This window comes from Amblyomma mixtum, chromosome 10 (genome assembly GCF_055824585.1).
Source record: "Amblyomma mixtum isolate Tamu chromosome 10, ASM5582458v1, whole genome shotgun sequence".
Lineage (NCBI taxonomy): Eukaryota > Metazoa > Arthropoda > Arachnida > Ixodida > Ixodidae > Amblyomma > Amblyomma mixtum.
This window is the reverse complement of record NC_143021.1, coordinates 83,997,427-84,016,011: the sequence shown is the minus strand read 5'-3', so window position 1 is coordinate 84,016,011 and position 18,585 is coordinate 83,997,427. Positions and strand designations below refer to the sequence as shown.

Here is an 18,585-nt window from a genome sequence, read left to right as displayed (position 1 = left end):
ATACGCCTTCGTTCTTGTTGCTGACATTCTTATGTTCCAACTTGTGCACGTCACCTCCACAACGCACATGTTGATAATCTGTAACACCCTCCTCTATCGAGCTTCACTTCATAAAGCGCAAGACAGCAAGAAATTTCATCTCATCCGTAGGCTTATGTGTTGCGGATATCTCTCGCCCGGGGAGAAAGCAGAAGCTGCTTATGAGCACACCGAGTACGGTTTCTCAAGGAAACAAACGCGCTGCATTCATCCGAGCGTCGAAGGCGCGCCACACGAGCGAGCGGCGGGGCACGAGTTCCAGTGTCAGTGCCACAGTCGCTTCTTGCAGCTCACATTCGCTGTTCACATGAGGAGAGCGGTAGAAAAAGTGGAATAAAAGCGCAAGGTGAGGCGTACATTTATTCTCGATATTCCTTTGGCCCGGTTGCTCTTCCGACATCCGCATTGTCATTTCCAGTACTGATCCGAACCTTCACCTTGTGTAAAAGAGAAAATTTACATTTTCCATTTCATCAGATAAGTAATTTTAAGACTTCGTCCATTTTTTGCGATAAACGTTCATGTCAGCAGTCCAACAGGCTCATCAGTGAAAGTTCATACGCAAGAATACTCTCAGATTCTCTTGTACAAAGATCATGCACCTATAATCACTCAATGGCCACCGCTGGCAATCGTTGAGCCCTAATGGTGTGAAAATCGCACATGTCAAAAATGTGTTCAAGCGTTTACGCATTCATAATATTTGCGACGGGGATGTGAGCTTGGATAGCCGTTTCACAATACATTTAAAAATCTGAGCTCAAAAGAAAGAATGGTTAGTGGGATATAGGACTACAAATTTACTACACCTCGGCTTCTTCACTCCATGACTACCATGCCGCTGCTTCTTCTTCCTTAGATCGAACAGCACAAAGGAAATGCGTGAGCAGCGATTCCAATAGCAACAGGGATCCCTGAGCAACTATTGTATTAAAAATTAATAGCATTTTCTTCCGTTACTGTGGAGCGAGCAAAATATTTGTGTTGTGTCAGTTGACACCGCCAGGGCCGAAAGGTTGAATGTAGAATGGCAAAATTTATTCGCACTTCAGTGATTCCTCCTCTCAGCGCCCTAGGTGATGATTCGAAAGCGCATGCAGTAGGAAAATCAGTGGCCTTGATAGACTAGTGAATGTGGAATTGTTAAGCCGTAATGAGGCTCTGTGCTGAGTATACAGCCATCCATAGAGTAGCGTTAGTCGTTCGAATGTGAGTCATACAGAGATGAAGTGATGAGAGAACCTTCGGAGAACATTGAGTTCTGAACGCGTGCCTCATATCACAACAATGGCACCGGGCTTGTAGGCTGCCTTGCTGTTGGCGGCGATGTAAAAAAGAAAGAAAGATAGAAATGGAAAATAAGTCCTTCAATCGTATAAGAGTTTTAAGAAGTTGTTAAGATGCCTGATAAGTGCTGACTGCCGGTCACGAAACATATAGTAAAATGAAGGCATTGGATAGAGCGCTCCATTTGCATTCGATGAGATAAAGCACTTGCTCCAGTGCACAAGTTAATACATATGCCAGTTCAAGTTTATTAGTGCAGTCACACGCTTCACTTCACTTATTCCTATCTCAGCGTCTTCTAGAAACCCATAATATCAAATTCGTGTCCCTCTCCTCCCCGCTGTGGTTAGCCTGCTCTTCAGAACTGCCATGCAGGAGCGCACCCCGACGACCGGCCCAAGCCAACTATGGTCCCGTCAGTTTTCCCGTCCCCATTCTTGAATACGGTGACGGGCCAAGGCTTGAAAGCCCTGGCCTGATAGTGCCAAGCGCACCGTGAGCCTCACTTGACGAACGCCACCGTTGCTCCCTCGGCACGTCGAGGCCTGCCGCCCAACTCACTTGGCACTCTCACTGCGAGTTAGCGTGGCACTCTGACTTTTTAAACGCATGTACGGGACAGCCAGATCCTCTAACAGTTTCTCATGTACCTTTGAATTAACATTTTCCGCTGGGCCTGGCTAGTTCGCTTAGGAATATATCTATATTTCAGCCGATGTTTGTATCCCCGCTCCAAGAAAGACAATGTTTAGATAGTTTTGCTAACCAAAACACGAACAGCTAATTTCTGACTGGAATGCACAAAATGGTGTTCAGAGGAGTCTCAATCGAAACAGCAGGAACTGTCAAACAAACATCAGAGAGATCAGCACTCGTGCTTACGTCTAGAAAAAAAATAGTCATGCGTCTCATAAACAATGTACCATATTTACATCCTTCAGCCGAGCTATTTCGTCAGCATCATGACACCTCTTTTGTATAATTATTGTGTATCTTGTGTTCTATTCACGTTGTCTGTAATGCATGCAGTGCTTCTTTACTTGCATTTTTGTTATGCTATTGCATTTATATATATAAGAAGGGGGTGAAGATCGGATGGATCCGGTAAAACATAAACGTAATTCGGTTGAAACACGGTAGAAAAACAACTTTATTCTGACGTTACGACCAGGGTCTGGCCTTCGGCAGACTCTGACGAAGGCCAGACCCTGGTCGAAACGTTAGAATAAAGTTGTTTTTCTGCCGTGTGTCAGCCAAATTACGTTTATATATATATATATATATATATATGAGAGAGAAGCCAACAGCCACAGAAACCAAGGGACACGAGGGATTTTTAATTAATTTATTTATCTTTTTTACTGAATATTTTATCGCTTAAAGCTAATAGATTAGAAAAGCAGAAGAAAAAACAACCATATGCCGCCGGTGGGATCCGAACCCACGACCTCCGAATATATATATATAAGGGAAGGGGGAGGAGGGGGCTCGTTATAAATATGACACAAGCCAACAGCCACAGAAACCAAGGGGCACAGGGGAATTTTTATTATTATTATTAATTTATTTTATTTATTTTGTGGTGATGATCAATTTAGAATATTACTGAATATGTTATCGCTTAAAGCTAATTGATTAGAAAAGCAGAAGAAAAAACAACCACGTGCCGCCGGTGGGATCCGATCCCACCGGCGGCACGTGGTTGTTTTTTCTTCTGCTTTTCTAATCAATTAGCTTTAAGCGATAACATATTCAGTAATATTCTAAATTGATCATCACCACAAAATAAATAAAATAAATTAATAATAATAAAAAAATTCCCCTGTGCCCCTTGGTTTCTGTGGCTGTTGGCTTCTGTCATATATATATATATATATATATATATATATATATATATATATATTGTATTCAGTAGGGGTTCCAATGGCCCAGTTTACTAGTTTAGGTACAGTATTACGACAAACGCGACTGTTCTTTTAACGTTTATTTTGCCAACAGTTTCGGGAAGGAATGGTATTCCCTTCGTCAGGGCAGGCTTACAATGAATCCGTTTCGTCAATATAAGGACACAGAACAAGCGAGGAGGTATAATCTCCGCCCTCTAAACAAACTTGAGAATGAGGGCAGGGGACCGTATAATAGGCAGCACGACAAGTCTCAAACGGGCCGCGGCTGAACAACAACCAGAAAAAACAAACGGGGAGGTGGAAATGGTAAAGTAGTAGCAAAGAACGAGCCTGAACAGCACAGCGATAGAAGGGGCAAAAGAGCGTTAGACCCGGCTCTCGGCGCACACGGAAGCCGCCCCCCCCCCCCCCTCCAAATGCGGGGGTGTGCGCGTATTTGGAGGGGGGGGGGGGGGGTGGCGGCTTCCGTGTGCGCCGAGAGCCGGGTCTAACGCTCTTTTGCCCCTTCTATCGCTGTGCTGTTCAGGCTCGTTCTTTGCTACTACTTTACCATTTCCACCTCCCCGTTTGTTTTTTCTGGTTGTTGTTCAGCCGCGGCCCGTTTGAGACTTGTCGTGCTGCCTATTATACGGTCCCCTGCCCTCATTCTCAAGTTTGTTTATAGGGCGGAGATCATACCTCCTCGCTTGTTCTGTGTCCTTATATTGACGAAACGGATTCATTGTAAGCCTGCCCTGATGAAAGATAGATCTTTATTTCTTTTTTAGACAACAAGGTCTCGGATGCAGGGGCAAAAGGCAGATGCACTCTGCCTGACGGGGCCCAAGCACCCGACACAATGCTCACGACAAGCGGCAAAAGAAGCAAGAGCTTCATACACTCTCATTAGAAAAAACAACACATAATTATACAAGGTAAAAGTAGGAGGAAGGTGCATACTTTTGCAATGACATAATTAAAGTAAATATTTACAAGACACATCACAACAAGAAAAACACGAGAATTCAAAGAGTTGACGGAAAAACAGGGACATCAAGAATTTTAATCATTCGGGCGAGAAAGGAGGTAAGCTTTAGCATTTCTATTGAATGACTTTTGGGAAACAGATTTCTGAATAATTTCTATGGCCTGTGTATGTTTATTTAGAAGACTGGGAATTAAATATGAAAGCATTTCGGTTCCATAGTTAGTCCTTACAAATGGTACTCTGTAACTGACGTGCCTTAATTTATAAGGCGCGTCACTACTAGAGTTTAATTGAACATATTTAGTGGGATGATGTTTGAAATCGTTAAACACATAAGAAAGCAGTTTCAACTCAAATAATTCAGTGATTTTTAGAATAGAATGCTTAGTGAAGTACAAACCTGTATGATCATTGTATGCAAGGTTTTCGACATATCGTATTGCTTTTTTCTGTAATGTTATCAGCCTCGTGAGGTTAGTTTTCGTTGTAGATCCCCAAACAAGTAAACAATAATGAAGATGTGATTGAATTAGGGTATAATATAACTGCCACTTCAGCCATTTCGGAACAAGGTCTCGAAGTTTATATAATACACATAATGACCTTGATATGCTGGCATGAATCTTATTAATATGCAGGGTCCAACTCAAGTGTTCTTCAAAGATTATGCCTAAAAATTTGTAGGAAGAAACACGCTCAATTACGCTATTTTTGAATGTAAGATTAATTTCACTGTTATCAGGCTTGTTACGTGCCTTAAATACAATAAGCTTTGTTTTATTAACATTTAACTCTAGTTTATTTATATTCAACCATAAAGACAATTCTTGTAACCATGCATTTGCCTCAGCCTGAATATTACTAAGATGCATGCCAGAAAAAAATACACTGGTATCATCTGCATATAAAATTATTGTGGGAGTTCGAGGGATGGCTATTATATCGTTGATATAAAGAATGAAAAATACTGGACCCAAAATAGACCCTTGTGGGACACCGTATATTAATTGACCAGGTTGTGATTGATGACCATTCAAACATGTATACTGAACGCGACCGGAAAGATAAGTACGGATCAGATTTAAGGCAACTCCTCGAATGCCGTAAAAAGGTAGCTTATAAAATAAAATATCATGTTTAACTGAATCAAATGCCTTCCTGAAATCTAAAAAAAGTCCAACTGTAAATTGTTTGTCATCCATATTAGAAAATATTTTTTCCTTTATACTAAGCAATGCCATTTCTGTTGACTTCTTCTCACGAAATCCGAACTGTTCGTTAACAAAAATTTGTCTGTCGTCAAAGAACTTACACAGTCTGATTTTGATCAAATATTCCAGCAGTTTAGAAAACAAAGGGAGTACAGATATAGGTCTGTAGTTGTTTATATTGTCATAAGGGCCACCTTTGTGTAAAACAACCACTCTGGCAATTTTCATACCATCTGGAAAAATACCTTGAACTAACGCGTTGTTACATATATGCTGCAAGGGCAAGCTAATTAGATCGGCAACAGCAATAATAGGCTCGGCCTTAATTTCATCTGCGCCTGCCGCAGTGGATTTGTCTAGGCTTCTAAGAAATGTGAATACTTCATGTTCGCTGCAAGGATTCAAGAATATGGAACTACCAATTGGAGAGGCAATATACTGAGCAATTTCATGATTTCTATCCTGCTTCTGAGATGATTCGCCAGAGGATAGGAAATGAGCATTAAACTTGTCTGCCAAAGCAGCGCCACTGTATTCAACACCATTGAATGTTAATGTGCTGGGAATATGGGTTGTCGCCCTTCCCATGAGGTCGCTCAAACAATCCCATATTTTCTTAGGGCAATTGGAGACTGCTGAAAATTTATTCTGATAATACTGTTTCTTAGCTTTTTTAATATCAGAGCCTAACTTATTTCTAAGTTTTTTGTATTCCTTAAGTATGACTGGAATACCATTCCCGGAACTGTTGGCAAAATAAACGTTAAAAGAACAGTCGCGTTTTTCGTAATACTGTACTTATATATATATATATATATATATATATATATATATATATATATATATATATATAGGTTGCGAAAGCATGAAGTACTAGACTGCTTCTGAGGTCATACCCCTTTCTGAGGTATGACCTCAGAGGTCATACCTCAGGTCATACCCCTTTCTGCATGCCACACCTGTGCCCCACCTGTGCCGTTTCCCCCCCCGGGTGTGCTCACCTTGTGGTCACGCGAATGCCGCACAATTTCTTTTTTCATTTTTTTTATTTTTTCCTTTTTAATTTTACTATGTAAGCTCACATTTTTTTTCTTATATTTTTTTTTCCTTTTTTTACATTCCTTCCAATACTTCCCCTCAACCAGGGGTGGGTGCACTATAGCTGGGTGCGAAGAAAAAGCACTACTTTAAAGGTTTTCTTTTACCTATTTCACTTTTTTTTTCGAGGTTTCTTCCTTGCTCTGTTCATTTTTCTTTTTTTTCTTCTTTTTTTCTGTTGTCTGCTCCCTCTGTTGGAGGGTCATATTTTATTTTTTTTGCTCTCGCGGCCAGGAGAAGGAACAAGTTTTCGCATTTTTCTACGAAAGTTGTTGCACGGCCACGCACCTGTCGAGCACCTCCCGCTGGACACGACTGTCAATAAGCAAGCCTGTGGTGCTTAACAAAGCAGAGGCCGCATCTGGACGTTGTATTTTCTGACTGAGTACCTGTTCCTCGCACTCTTTTTTTTTGGTGTATGTGTGTGTGGGTCGCACTTCCTCTAATAATTTTTTATGCGTATTTTTCTGCTATGTGCTTTGTGTTTCCCACTTACCTGTTCTGTGCCCGCCCCTATAAAAGGGGATGCATTCACAATGTAAAATCACTCCTGAAGAAGATCGGTCTTCCGATCGAAACGTCGAGTTTAATAAATATGTTTCCTTTAACGAAGCGTATACTTCGCTATATATATATATATATATATATATATATATATATATATATATATATATATATAATCTCCTGTGTGTTATATACCGTGGCCACACTTTCTAATACAGTGCGTGTACATCTCGTTTTGTGTACACAATGAAACCAATTCTTTGTATTTTGTTGCCGTAATGTTATCATGCTTGTACATCTATGGTATGTGCTGCGCACCGCTGCCCCTGCTTCAGGTGCCGGGACCTCGTCAGGCCAATTGGCCTTTTGCCCCGGCTCCCTATTTCTGTTGAAAAGAAATGAAATAAACTTCAAATTCAAATTCAAATCAATATCTAGTCTCTTTATGGGTACAGTCTACTCTCCATTTTTATTTCGCTGATGAAAAGTATAAAGAATTCCTAATGACACTCTCAGGTGCAACGCTGCGCTGCAATATTTCTAAAACAGGTGGCCCTGAAAAATGGTTGATTCCACACCACCGAACTAATTACCTTCTGCAGTCCTTAAGCTATACAGTGCCAGTATTACTAAATAAGATCAGTATCAAGCTTTAATAACACTCTAATGACACGCAAAATTTTGCGTTCAATGTTTCTAGAGCAACCCGTGTTTCCTGTTTGTGGCGTGAAATGGTAACACGTGCGACAAAAATATGAATATGTTAGTTCCAGCTCTCATGTGTATAATTGTCGGTTTTATTGCAGTATTGTTCGCATGTTAACGATAGTCTTTGTATAATGTCTTGATATTTTTATACATTTATTTCGCCTCTTATTGTTGTAAATTTGTGATAAAATATGGCTTTTTTTAGCTATAGCAATAGGTATCTTGTATAGAATTTTTTGTACTGCTGTCTGCAGCCAGCTCACAGGCCTCGTCTAGCTGTTACTAGAGCTTTTTGCCTGGGAGACCGTCAACATTGTGAAATGTTGAAAATAAATATGAATTGAATTGAATTGACTTTGCCGAGCCTTAATTAAAATTAGGGCCTCGGAGAGATGTGCCTGCATATGGAGTCATTTTTAACCGGTTGCAGTGAGCCATGGGGCGGCATGTTTTCTTCTGCGTGCCTCATATTTCTCTCTGTACCTGCATTTTCTCTGAACGCCAACCTTGCTCAGATGCCTTTAGCATTTCCCCATGCATTGGCCGCTGTTTGGCGAGAAGCGGGCGAGACGCGTTTCCCAGCCGGCAGACGCACTGGCGGGAAGGAAAACACGCAGCGAACATTGCCCCGTCAAAGCTCCCCTTTCCCCATCGCCAACGCACACCCTGGCACGGCTGTTTACCATCCGAAACACACTTCAACCGCAGCACAAAAGCCCGTGGACTCGCGCCAATCGTGTCCCGGGCCAAGCGCGCTGAGTTGGGACACGCAAGAAAAGAGCGTTGTCGCAGCGAGGAAGCGCTTGCGGAACGCGAGCTCAGACCCTCGGTGACTTTCCGTTCGCTCGGCGCCCAACCAACGAGTCGTGCATGGGGAAAGAGGCTCTAGCGTGGTGTCTAAAAGCGCGCGCGTTTCGCGTGAAAAGCCTCTTGCATTGCGTGTGTCCGCGACGCAGAGCCCAGCCGACCGAGCAGAGACCATGGAGAGCATCCTGGACCCCGTGGGGCCGTGGCATGTGCCCGTGCTGCTGTTCGGAACGCTTCGCGGCATGCCGGCTTCGCTGTTCGTCATGAGCCTCACCTTCATGGCTCCGCAGAGTCAGGTGGGTGCCAGTGTGCCAGAGAGGCCGGTTTAGCCCTCCGTCGCTGTCCTTTCAGAGACAGCTTCGAGCTGGCTGCACTGACCTGCTCCTTGCACCTGTTGGCTGTAAGCTAAAGTCTGATAACTCGTCGTGTACGCTTAAGCTTGTCCTGCAGAGGAGCCTCTGCCAGGGCTGCTGCTGCTGTCACTTTGTGACAAAACTAGTAGGAAGGTGGTGACCGTCTTTAGCCTCATCAGCTATCCGAAAAAGGTCCGCTGACCGCAATTAGGGCCATTGGGGGCGCCTTAATTTCGGTGCCTCACCACAACTTTGATTGTCCCTTAAAGCACGCTGTTTCAAACCTTTCTCGTCTTCGTGGCCATGTGGAGCCTTGGGTCCACCCGGGTACTGCAATATCAAACGCCAGGATACATCGAAGCACGCCGGGAGTAATACTATGATCTTTGTTGCATTGTAGTCCGTTTGCCCCTCGTCACTGGCTTAAGTGCCGCCAACCCGCACTGCTGGCTGGACTAGTCACTGGTTGCCAAGTGTGATACGAATATATTAGAACTGACAAGGAAAGATCCTTGAATTGTAGCAAACCTCGAGCACATGTCGTAATAAGCCGCTCATGTCCCCTGACCTTCGCTGTTCAGTGCGCAGTGAAAGTGTCGGCTCTGGCAGTTCGGATGTCACAGGTCTAGCGCATAAGTGTTTCTCACGGGTGCCTATTTCCACCGTCAACGTTCCTTTCGAGGTTTAAAAAGACTTTATCATGTCCACCGATAGAGTTGGGTCTGGTCCTGCTGAGCACCGTGGATGTAGCCTACACCTAATGTGAATGCCAACACATGTAGAAGAGGAGAGAGTTACTAGTATAGCTGAGTCGCTAGATCACCGTACATCCCTTAGCAAAAACTAATACGTTTGGAATATACGGTGGGCTATTTAAATTGTATTTTAAACATATTTTGTATTCATGAATGCACTAAAAATATGTAGGAAATACGTTCCTGAAATTTCATGCTTGGTATTCGAAATATATTTTTAAAATGTGCCAAAAATACCTCACTTAAAGCATACTTCGAGCACTTTTCAAATACGTGAAAAAATATGTATGCAGTTTTAGCATCTTGTCAGTGTATTAAAAGTGTATTTTCGGAAATATGAAATTAATTCATCGAAAGTATACTTCAATTCTAGAAAACGGGCAGCCCTTGTAAACGTATATGTATGTAGTTTTAGCATCATGTCAATGTATTGAAAGTGAACTTTCGTAAATATGAAATTAATTCATCCGAAATATACTTCAATTCTAACAAACGGGCAGTCCTTTTAAACGTCTTTGCACACTTCTAGCTGCCGTTGAACAGTCGAGTGCTCGAAATCGCGTTTCGGGAAATGGCATTTGCGTGTCGTCAATGTATTTGAAGTGTACTTCCGTAAATACGCAATTAATTCGTCCAAAGAACACTGAAATTCTAGCAAATTGGCAGTCCGCATTAGCATGTTTGCAGCGCACTACAAGCTGTCGTTGAACAATCTAATGCTCAAAATCGAGTTTCGGGATCGCATTTTAGTGCTGGCCATCTAGTGTACTTTCGTAAATACGCAATTAATCCGTCTGAAGTATATTTAAATTCTAACAAATGGGTTGGCCGCGTAAACATATTTGCATTACACTTCAAGCTACCGTGGAACAATCTAGGGCTCGAAATGACGTTTCAGCGAAGAGTGAAAACTTTCCTTTTCTTGTCATCCTTTCGTTTATGGTTTGGTTAATGGGGTTTAACGTCCCAAAGCGACTCAGGCTACGAGAGACGCCGTAGTGAAGGGCTCCGGAAATTTCGACCACCTGGGGTTCTTTAACGTGCACTGACATCGCACAGTACACGGGCCTCTAGAATTTCTCCTCCAAAGAAATTCTGCCGCCGCGGCCGGGATCGAACCCGCGTCTTTTGGGTCAGCAGCCGAGCACCATAACCACTGAGCCACCGCGGCGGCCCCTTTCGTTTATGGTAACTTCTAGCAGGAAGGTGATCACCACTTATACCCCTGCTACACGGGCGCTTCGAATGCCTTCCAACCGAATGTCATCTAACGATGCTACACGTGTTCTGTCTAAGGGAGTGCTTGAAGATAATATTACGCCAATCAATATTAACCGCGTCAGCATGAAATTTCCCCGGGAGTGCGCCGATGAGGACGACTGCACTCATACTGTTGTTTACATCGCTTGTTTACATAACATAACATAAAACGCAATCTGCGCTTTCGTTCTATTAAACAATCTGTTTTTTTTTTTAATGGTTGTACTCGTGCTTGTTTACGCAGTGCGACAATGTGTGGGAAGCGATGATGCGATCGCACGCCTGAGAAAGCCGGGTTGTTGGCATCGCGCAGGACTGGCGCTTCTCGCTTCTTGTCCCGGCTTTCTCCGACGTGACCAGTACTTTTTTTAAACTACTTTATCCAGAAGTATGTCTGGCGACTGTTATCCACAAGCTAGCGACGGCGACGACTGCTGCTGGCCGTAAAGCACGGCTCGGCAGTCTGGGTCACACCGGCGATTCCCGTTCATCGTACGCGTGCCCTGCGATGTAAGCAATAGTTGATTTCAGGTCATTGTTGCCAAAACTACACCTGGTGACTATTTGCATTCGCTAAAGCTTGTGATGCGCTCTTCACAACCGCCGAAATCACAGATCCAACCCTGCGAACTCGCTGGGCCTAGTCGTCGCGGAAGGGAACAGAGCCGTCGTCGACTGAAATTGATTTGGCAAGCGCTTATCGCTGGTGAGTGTTCAGGTGTGCACACGTGAAATATAGCCGTTCGTTTCGCTCATTTAGAAGCGCGAGCATATACACACCGCCGCCTCATCACCGTGCTCTCGCTCAGCCGCCGACATAGAGTTAGGCCGCCGACAAGGCTGACCGTCCGCCGACCGGATTCGTCGGTGTCGTTGGCCTGAAAAACGTGTCCCTCTAGAATCATATTATAGTAAACTAGATATTTCACTATAATTACATGCTGTTGTTCAGCGTGATATATACTGTCGTTGTCGGACTAGTGTGACCGCTGTCGTCGTCGTCGCTGTACACTGAAAACGAGCTGAGGCTTTCGAATGCGTTTCGAAAGTGTCGTGCAGCACCGCGGCAGTCCGTCGAGTCCGAATGTCATTCCTATTCTCGAATGTCATTCCACTCAATGTCATTCGAACATTTCCGTGTGAGAACGTGATAGCATTATACCAGCAAAAGCGCCTTGGGTACTTCTGGGTCCGAATAAGCCAGCGGAAAGGACCCCGTCTGGCAGGGCAGACCGGCTCCCTTACACGCCCATGTATCTGTTGGTTGACAGTTCGACTCCTGACCTGTGCCTGACGCGAGTTTCAACTAGCAGTTCCGTTCTCAATTAACCCCAGATTCGAACGCGACCAGTAGGGTACTTCTGCGATAATTTGGCAGCCCACAGTATTTGCGCAAAAAAAGGCCTCACCGTGCAAAATAGTGCGTCGCTTTCGCTGGGTATATATACAGCAAGCCAAGTATAGCGCTTGTCGTAGGATTTGTTGTTTGCTGTGTCGCTGTCGTCTTGGTATGCTTTGTGTAGGTATCTGCCGTTCCCATTCAATCTCGTTACCTTATAATATCAGACTCCTGTTGATTAATGATAAATACCCGCGTGCGATTTGTTCTCCAGTTGAAAAATTAACCCGTGTCATTCCATGGAGCCGCCCAGTAGACTTTTTTTAAGCCCGAGTAAACATATTTGTAATGTATTAAATGTATATTTTTAGTATATTTCTAATGTATATTTTTATTATATTTTTAATGCATCATAAATATGCTAAGCGGGGAAAAATGTACTTTTCACGTATTTTTAAGAACGTTTAAAATATTATTCCTAGTATACTTAGAAAGCATTCGTATTGCAGTTTAAGCATAGGGACAAAAAAATGCGAAATAAATATGAAATTAATACAATACGTTTGAAATGCATTTTTAGCACATCCTCTTTTTCGCTAAGGGATGGCATGTGCAGGTCGTGGGTTTGGTTACTACAGAGAACAAGTGGTGTATTTCACATCTTCAGAAAGCTATCATCTAAAACAATTAGCTGGTTAGATTTCGTAAGAATGAAATCATGCTCTTTCACTCAAACTCAAACTTTCACTCAAACAAGAACAAAATGATATTCCTCTGACCTTCCTTCTTTCAAACACTGTTAGGTATTTTCGCGTACCCAGAAAGTCGCGGGTTCGATCCCGGCTGCGGCGGCCGAATTTCAATAAAGGCGAAATTCTTGAGGCCCGTGTGCTGTCCGATGTCAGTGCACGTTAAATAACCCCAGGTGGTCGAAATTTCCGGAGCCCTTCACCACGGCGTCCCTCATAGCCTGAGTTGCTTTGGGACGTTAAACCCCAATAAACCAAACCAAACCTTTTCCCGTACATCCACTGAAGCCCTCATATATTCTATTCTTGTCTGCTCGAGCAACAACGCAAGAATGTGGACTAGTTGTTTTTGGTTCAAAATGAATGACTGCACTGTGAGAGAACGCACAGCCCGATATTAATATTTTGGCTTGCTTCTTTCTCGTCAAAACTAAATTGGACCTTTTGCTACTGTTTCATGCTCACCGTAACCGCATTTTATTGCAAGAACATTAGGAAAGCCATGAAGGCGAAAACTGTCTGGCGTCTCTGTCAAGCCTCTACCGACCAACCCTGGCAGGTAGTGCCGAGGGAGATTTCCTTGCCATCGTTGGCAGGTGAAGAGATGGTAAAGTTCCCACTTTTTGGGCACAGGAGGGACAGGCAGAACGAAGAATGACAAGGTAAAAAAAATGTAAATGGCCAAGAATGGCACAGAAAAAGTCCATATAAGAAACGGTCACAAATAGAAATCGAGTAAGAAAAGAATCAGAATTAGAATATATTTACCTGTGAAAGAAATTGGGAGGCGCCTAAGCTTCACCTTAAGCGATAGCATTGTCGGGTCACATTCGCATCGCCTAATTATCGTGCTCATAATTACTCATTTACGCATCAGTGAATGTTTCATATATTACTCCACTAATTCAAAGACCGCAACGGCGACGCGTTCACTACGTCCATATTTATTCACCTCGAACAGCGAACATTCGTGGCTTCTGCATTCGGCTAAAATGAATTCTGGGCGAAGCAACAGGTTCAGCGTTGCGGTCTTGCATGCGCGTTTTGCAAAGGCTATGAAGTCCAGTCAGAAGAATCATATCATAGGGTTTCGAGTCAGGTTGGGAAACAACAACGTAGCGCACACTGTAGGAATTCAGGAGAAAATCTTTATGTAGCGTCCTGTGCAACACATCCCAAAACAAAATCGCGCCTTTGCAGTCTATAAAACAATGCTCAATTGTTTCAGGCACAGACATTTATAAAGATTTGTAATTTTTACTGGATTGGTTTCCTCTCCTGATGCCAGCCTTTTAGTTCTGTTATGTTTTCTATCATGTTTGTGCCACGTAGCGCCTACCTATGTGCTCTGTAAATACTTTTTTTGTGTTTGTATACACACAGACATATATATGTATATATACCCTTTGTGTACATAACCGTGTAGAATAAATACCATGAAAAAAAAACATTGGGTAGCCTGTCCGTCTCACATTCCGAAGGTCCTGGATTCTGTTCCTACCCAAGCCCAAGTTAAAAGAATTTTCTTTTCAGCTCAGTTTCATTAATTCTTTGCTTCGAGCGGAATTTTTCGCTCCACCAAACAACGCCGAACGATGACACCGGCTTTTCTGCAACAGAGAGTCCATAGTGATTGCGGTCGCCTTCATCATCACTATTTTTTCCCGAAGGCCTTGGTATTCCACCATTGGCGTGATCGCGAGGTTGGATCCCCTTCACTTTAGGAGCCTTTTTTCTCGCTCGTTCAGTGCGTGTGCGTTGCATCGCTCCTGCGCGAGGATACATTGCAGCCCCTCGCATACCGCGAAGCCAGCACACGATCTGCCTCGCCCATCATGGCGGCGGTTAAATGGCGCCAGTTCCGAAGATTTACGTGTGGTACCTGCGAAGAGCGCTGTTAGGTAGCGTTCGTGATGTTGTTGTTGTAGCCTTTGAAAGAATGGCACATACCCACACTGGGGGATCGGCCAAGAATCGGGAGGTAAAGGTTGCTATTCACCTGTACATGTGGGACCACTTTTGTTTTTGCTGTATGTTAATGATATTTCAATTGACATACAGTCTTCATTCAGGATGTTTGCCGATGATGGTGTTGTTTACAGAGTGGTAAATTCTACTTGTGATTCGCAAATCCTGCAAACTGATTTAGATACTGTAGCAGACTTGTGTGTGCGTTGGGACATGTCTTAAAATATAAACAAAACGGTTCACGTCACCTTCACAAAAAAAAAACGTGCTAATCATCCGTATAGATATAGAATTCATGATTTTACTCTAAACATAAGCAAGTCATTGAAATATCTAGACGTCTTTTTTACATCGGACTTACGATGGAATAAGGCAGCATCACGTTTGGGTTTCCTACGGCGGAATTTTAGCCATTTACCAAGTAGCTTAAAAACACAGCTGTATTTCAGTCGTGTACGCTCCATACTTGAATATGAATGTGTTTGCTGGGACCCACACACATCTTAGTGTGTAGGCAAATTAGAGAAAATTCAGAATACGGCTGTTAGATTTGTTCTTGGTAATTATAATCGGCAAGTTAGTATGACGGAAAGCAAACGAAAACTGAACTGGCAAAAGTTGAAGGACCGTAGAAGGTACATCAGACTGAAATTTTTGCATGAGATTTATTATTCGAAAACTGGCATAAACCGCGAACAATATATCCAGGCACCTCATTATATCTCAAAGCGACTGGAGCACTGCTTGAAGGTCAGGGAATTTTCTTGCAAGGGTGACGTCTTGCGTTTTTCTCTTTTTGTTAGAACGGTTCGGGACTGGAACAGTTTGCCATCGAGCATTGTATGTATCGCATCTAATGATGCCTTTTTCCGTGCACTGCAATAATTGTTTTATACCTATAATGAAGTCTGTACCCCCCCTGCTGTAATGCCCTGCGGGGCGATGCAGGTAACTAATAAATAAATAAATAAATAAATAAATAAATAAATAAATAAATAAATAAATAAATAGTAAAGGCAAATGAAAAGCACACGGGAGAGCAACACCGGGGGAGTCCACCACCACTGGGGTATCACACCCCAACTGTCTTTCTTACGATACCCGCGGGGTGAAAATGCGCCATTACGAGGCAGTAGCTAGGTCGTACTGGGGATTCAGGCGGTGGAAGTGGACAGTGGGGGCTCTGGTACTTGCCCAGAAGTTTTGTAGACTGGCCTGGGCTAAACGAGGGCACCCAAAGCCAAATCAAGGATTCAGGACGATAAGACCGCGGCAGCCACGCAGAAGTGGTGCGGGTGGCTGTCTGACGGTGCTGGTCGTCAAATGCAAAGGAACGTGCAAGCTGACGTCATTTTTTGGCATGCGCAGCGGCTTGAGAGATGGCTGTAAACTCTGAGGAATCTGGGCGATAAAGGAGGATGGTGCCATCATGGAGGAAAGCAAATACGGGGAAAAACCAATAGTTGCTTGCGTTACAGCGTTGTAGGCGTAGATAACGAAGGTAGAATCCGGTCCCAGTTTGAGTGACGGGCAGAAATATACTTGGCCATTATGTCACCGAGGGTCCGGTTAAAGCGCTCGGTCATGAAATTCGTCTGTAGATGGTAGGAAGATGTTGTGCGGTGAACGACATGACACTTCCGAAGGAGGGCTTCCACGACGCCGAACAAAAAGACGCAACCCCGATCGCTGAGCAATTCTTGAGGCACATCGTGCCGAAGAAAGATGTTCTGAAGTATGCGGCACAATATTGAAGCGTGTAGACGACGACGACGACGACAATGAGCGATGGCACGAGTGGGAGGAGTCGAAGACGACAACGAAGTTCTGACTGTGTTCTCGGTGCCGCTCGCAGCTCTTCTTTTCTATTTGTAAATATCTGTAAATATATTCTTTCCCTCAACGTATTTGGTGGAGGTGCAGTTTCCCCTACGCCTACCGACGACGGAGCTCCGCAGCGGCCGCCAGTTGTCTTCGTTAACCTTGACCCAAGACGCCTCGCAGCAAACTTGAGCACCGGCCATGCCATCACTCGTTCTTTCTCCCCCTAGTTCCGTTGCTTCACCATTAGAACTGAAGTCCAAGAATCCTGGGTTTCGCTGAGAGCCTATTCTGCGAGCGTTTCTTCGACTCGAAGCCGCTTCGTTGCGAGGCCCATGGACAATGCTTGTCGTGACAGGTGCAAAGGCTCCTTTAAAGCGACACAAAGAACCTTTTTTTCATTCTAGGTAAAAAGTGATTTGATGGCTCTTTCTGGCTGATTTTCTTCGGCAGCAAACGGCATTGCTTGCTACGAAAACTGAATTTGAAAATGAAGCGCTTTCTTGATACCATTGAATTGAAACTCGTAACGTCAACGCCGAAAATGACTCGGTGATCGCCGACTGAAGATGAAAAGCGGTGTAGGATAGTCTCAGGGATTCGCGCCCAAAATGCTGCCTGGGCGTCTCCGCACTTGGCTTGCGGAAGCAGGTGGTGGGGATCGTATTTATTTTTTTTTTGCTCTTTTCTAGCCTATTGAAGCTCCGTTTGAAGTGAGGGTAGCCTTTTATTTATTGCATCTATACAAGCCAACATGAGTTTATCCTAGGAATCCGTTCAAGGGCGGTTCAGATGCAACCATGCCATAAATTCTGGCGCGCGTGACTGACCATGCTACCAAATCGAATACGTGTCGTCTGTAAAAAGGCCTGATGACTTGAGACGTTAAAGGGGTATCGGAACCAAATATTGAGTGTGTGGTATTTCTTTGTCATGATCCACAATGTATTACTGAACACTAATCCCCGCGTGAAAATCTCCTATGCTCAGTAAATAATTCTGAACCGAATTTCTTCCCTCGGGTTGTTTCTGTTTCAACAGCCAAACGGTGGCTGTGATGTCAAAGTTCAGTTCAGGTCACGTAAGGCATGAAAAAGAAGCTGGGTTATTTATTATAACTGCTTGTTCGTTTAGGGTCATTCCTGTTGCGGGGTAAGTTGATATATGAGTTCAATCGGATTAAAACGAGGGAAGTGAAGGCCCGTGTACTGTGCAATGTCAGTGCACGTTAAAGAACCCCAGGTGGTGGAAATTTCCGGAGCCCTCCACTACGGCGTCTCTCATAGCCTTAGTTGCTTTGGGACGTTAAACCCCATAAACCAACCAACCCGAAGTGAACTTTAACGCCATAGCTATTATTTGGCCCTTGAAACTGTAATAGCATGGAAGAAGGTATTGTATTATGGAGTTGCTACCGTGTGCGTAGGCGAATTCTACATGGTTGTTCATGTATACCAATGTCTTGAGGAACATTTTAAAGCCAAAGACGCGCAACCAAATATTTGGTCTAAGGTATTTGTTGGGGCTAGTCGGTACATTGTTAAAACTGAAGGCACAGCGCACGAAGGGCAGGACTAAGGCAGAGACAAACACAGCACTGTGTTTGTCTCTGCCTTAGTCCTGTCCTTCGTGCGCTGTGCCTTCAGTTTTAAAAACATTTGGTGCATGTGCAACTTTGCTTATGTACCCTGCAATGAGATTTGCCTTCGATTGCCAGTGGCTGCTGAGAAGCATAAGGGAAGCTAGAGACGCCATCGAAGTGAAAACAAGACGGTTAATGCAAAACAAAAATGCGGAAAACAGAAGTCCAGT

The 18,585-nt window shown here is 43.8% G+C and overlaps 1 protein-coding gene across 6 annotated transcripts in view; it reads left to right on the top strand.

Annotated features, from left to right (window-relative positions):
- Nucleotides 1–18,585, top strand: part of LOC149326314 (solute carrier family 22 member 4-like) — a 136,815-nt gene that overhangs the window by 57,730 nt on the left and 60,500 nt on the right. For all 6 annotated transcript variants that reach the window (XR_016286120.1, XM_089562781.1, XM_089562784.1 and 3 more), the window contains exon 2: nt 8,678–8,824. Coding sequence is in view for 5 of the 6 variants with exons in the window: in XM_089562784.1 (XP_089418910.1) it covers nt 8,678–8,824 (147 nt within the window). In the remaining variant the exon portion in view is untranslated. The remainder of the gene's footprint in view (nt 1–8,677; nt 8,825–18,585) is intronic.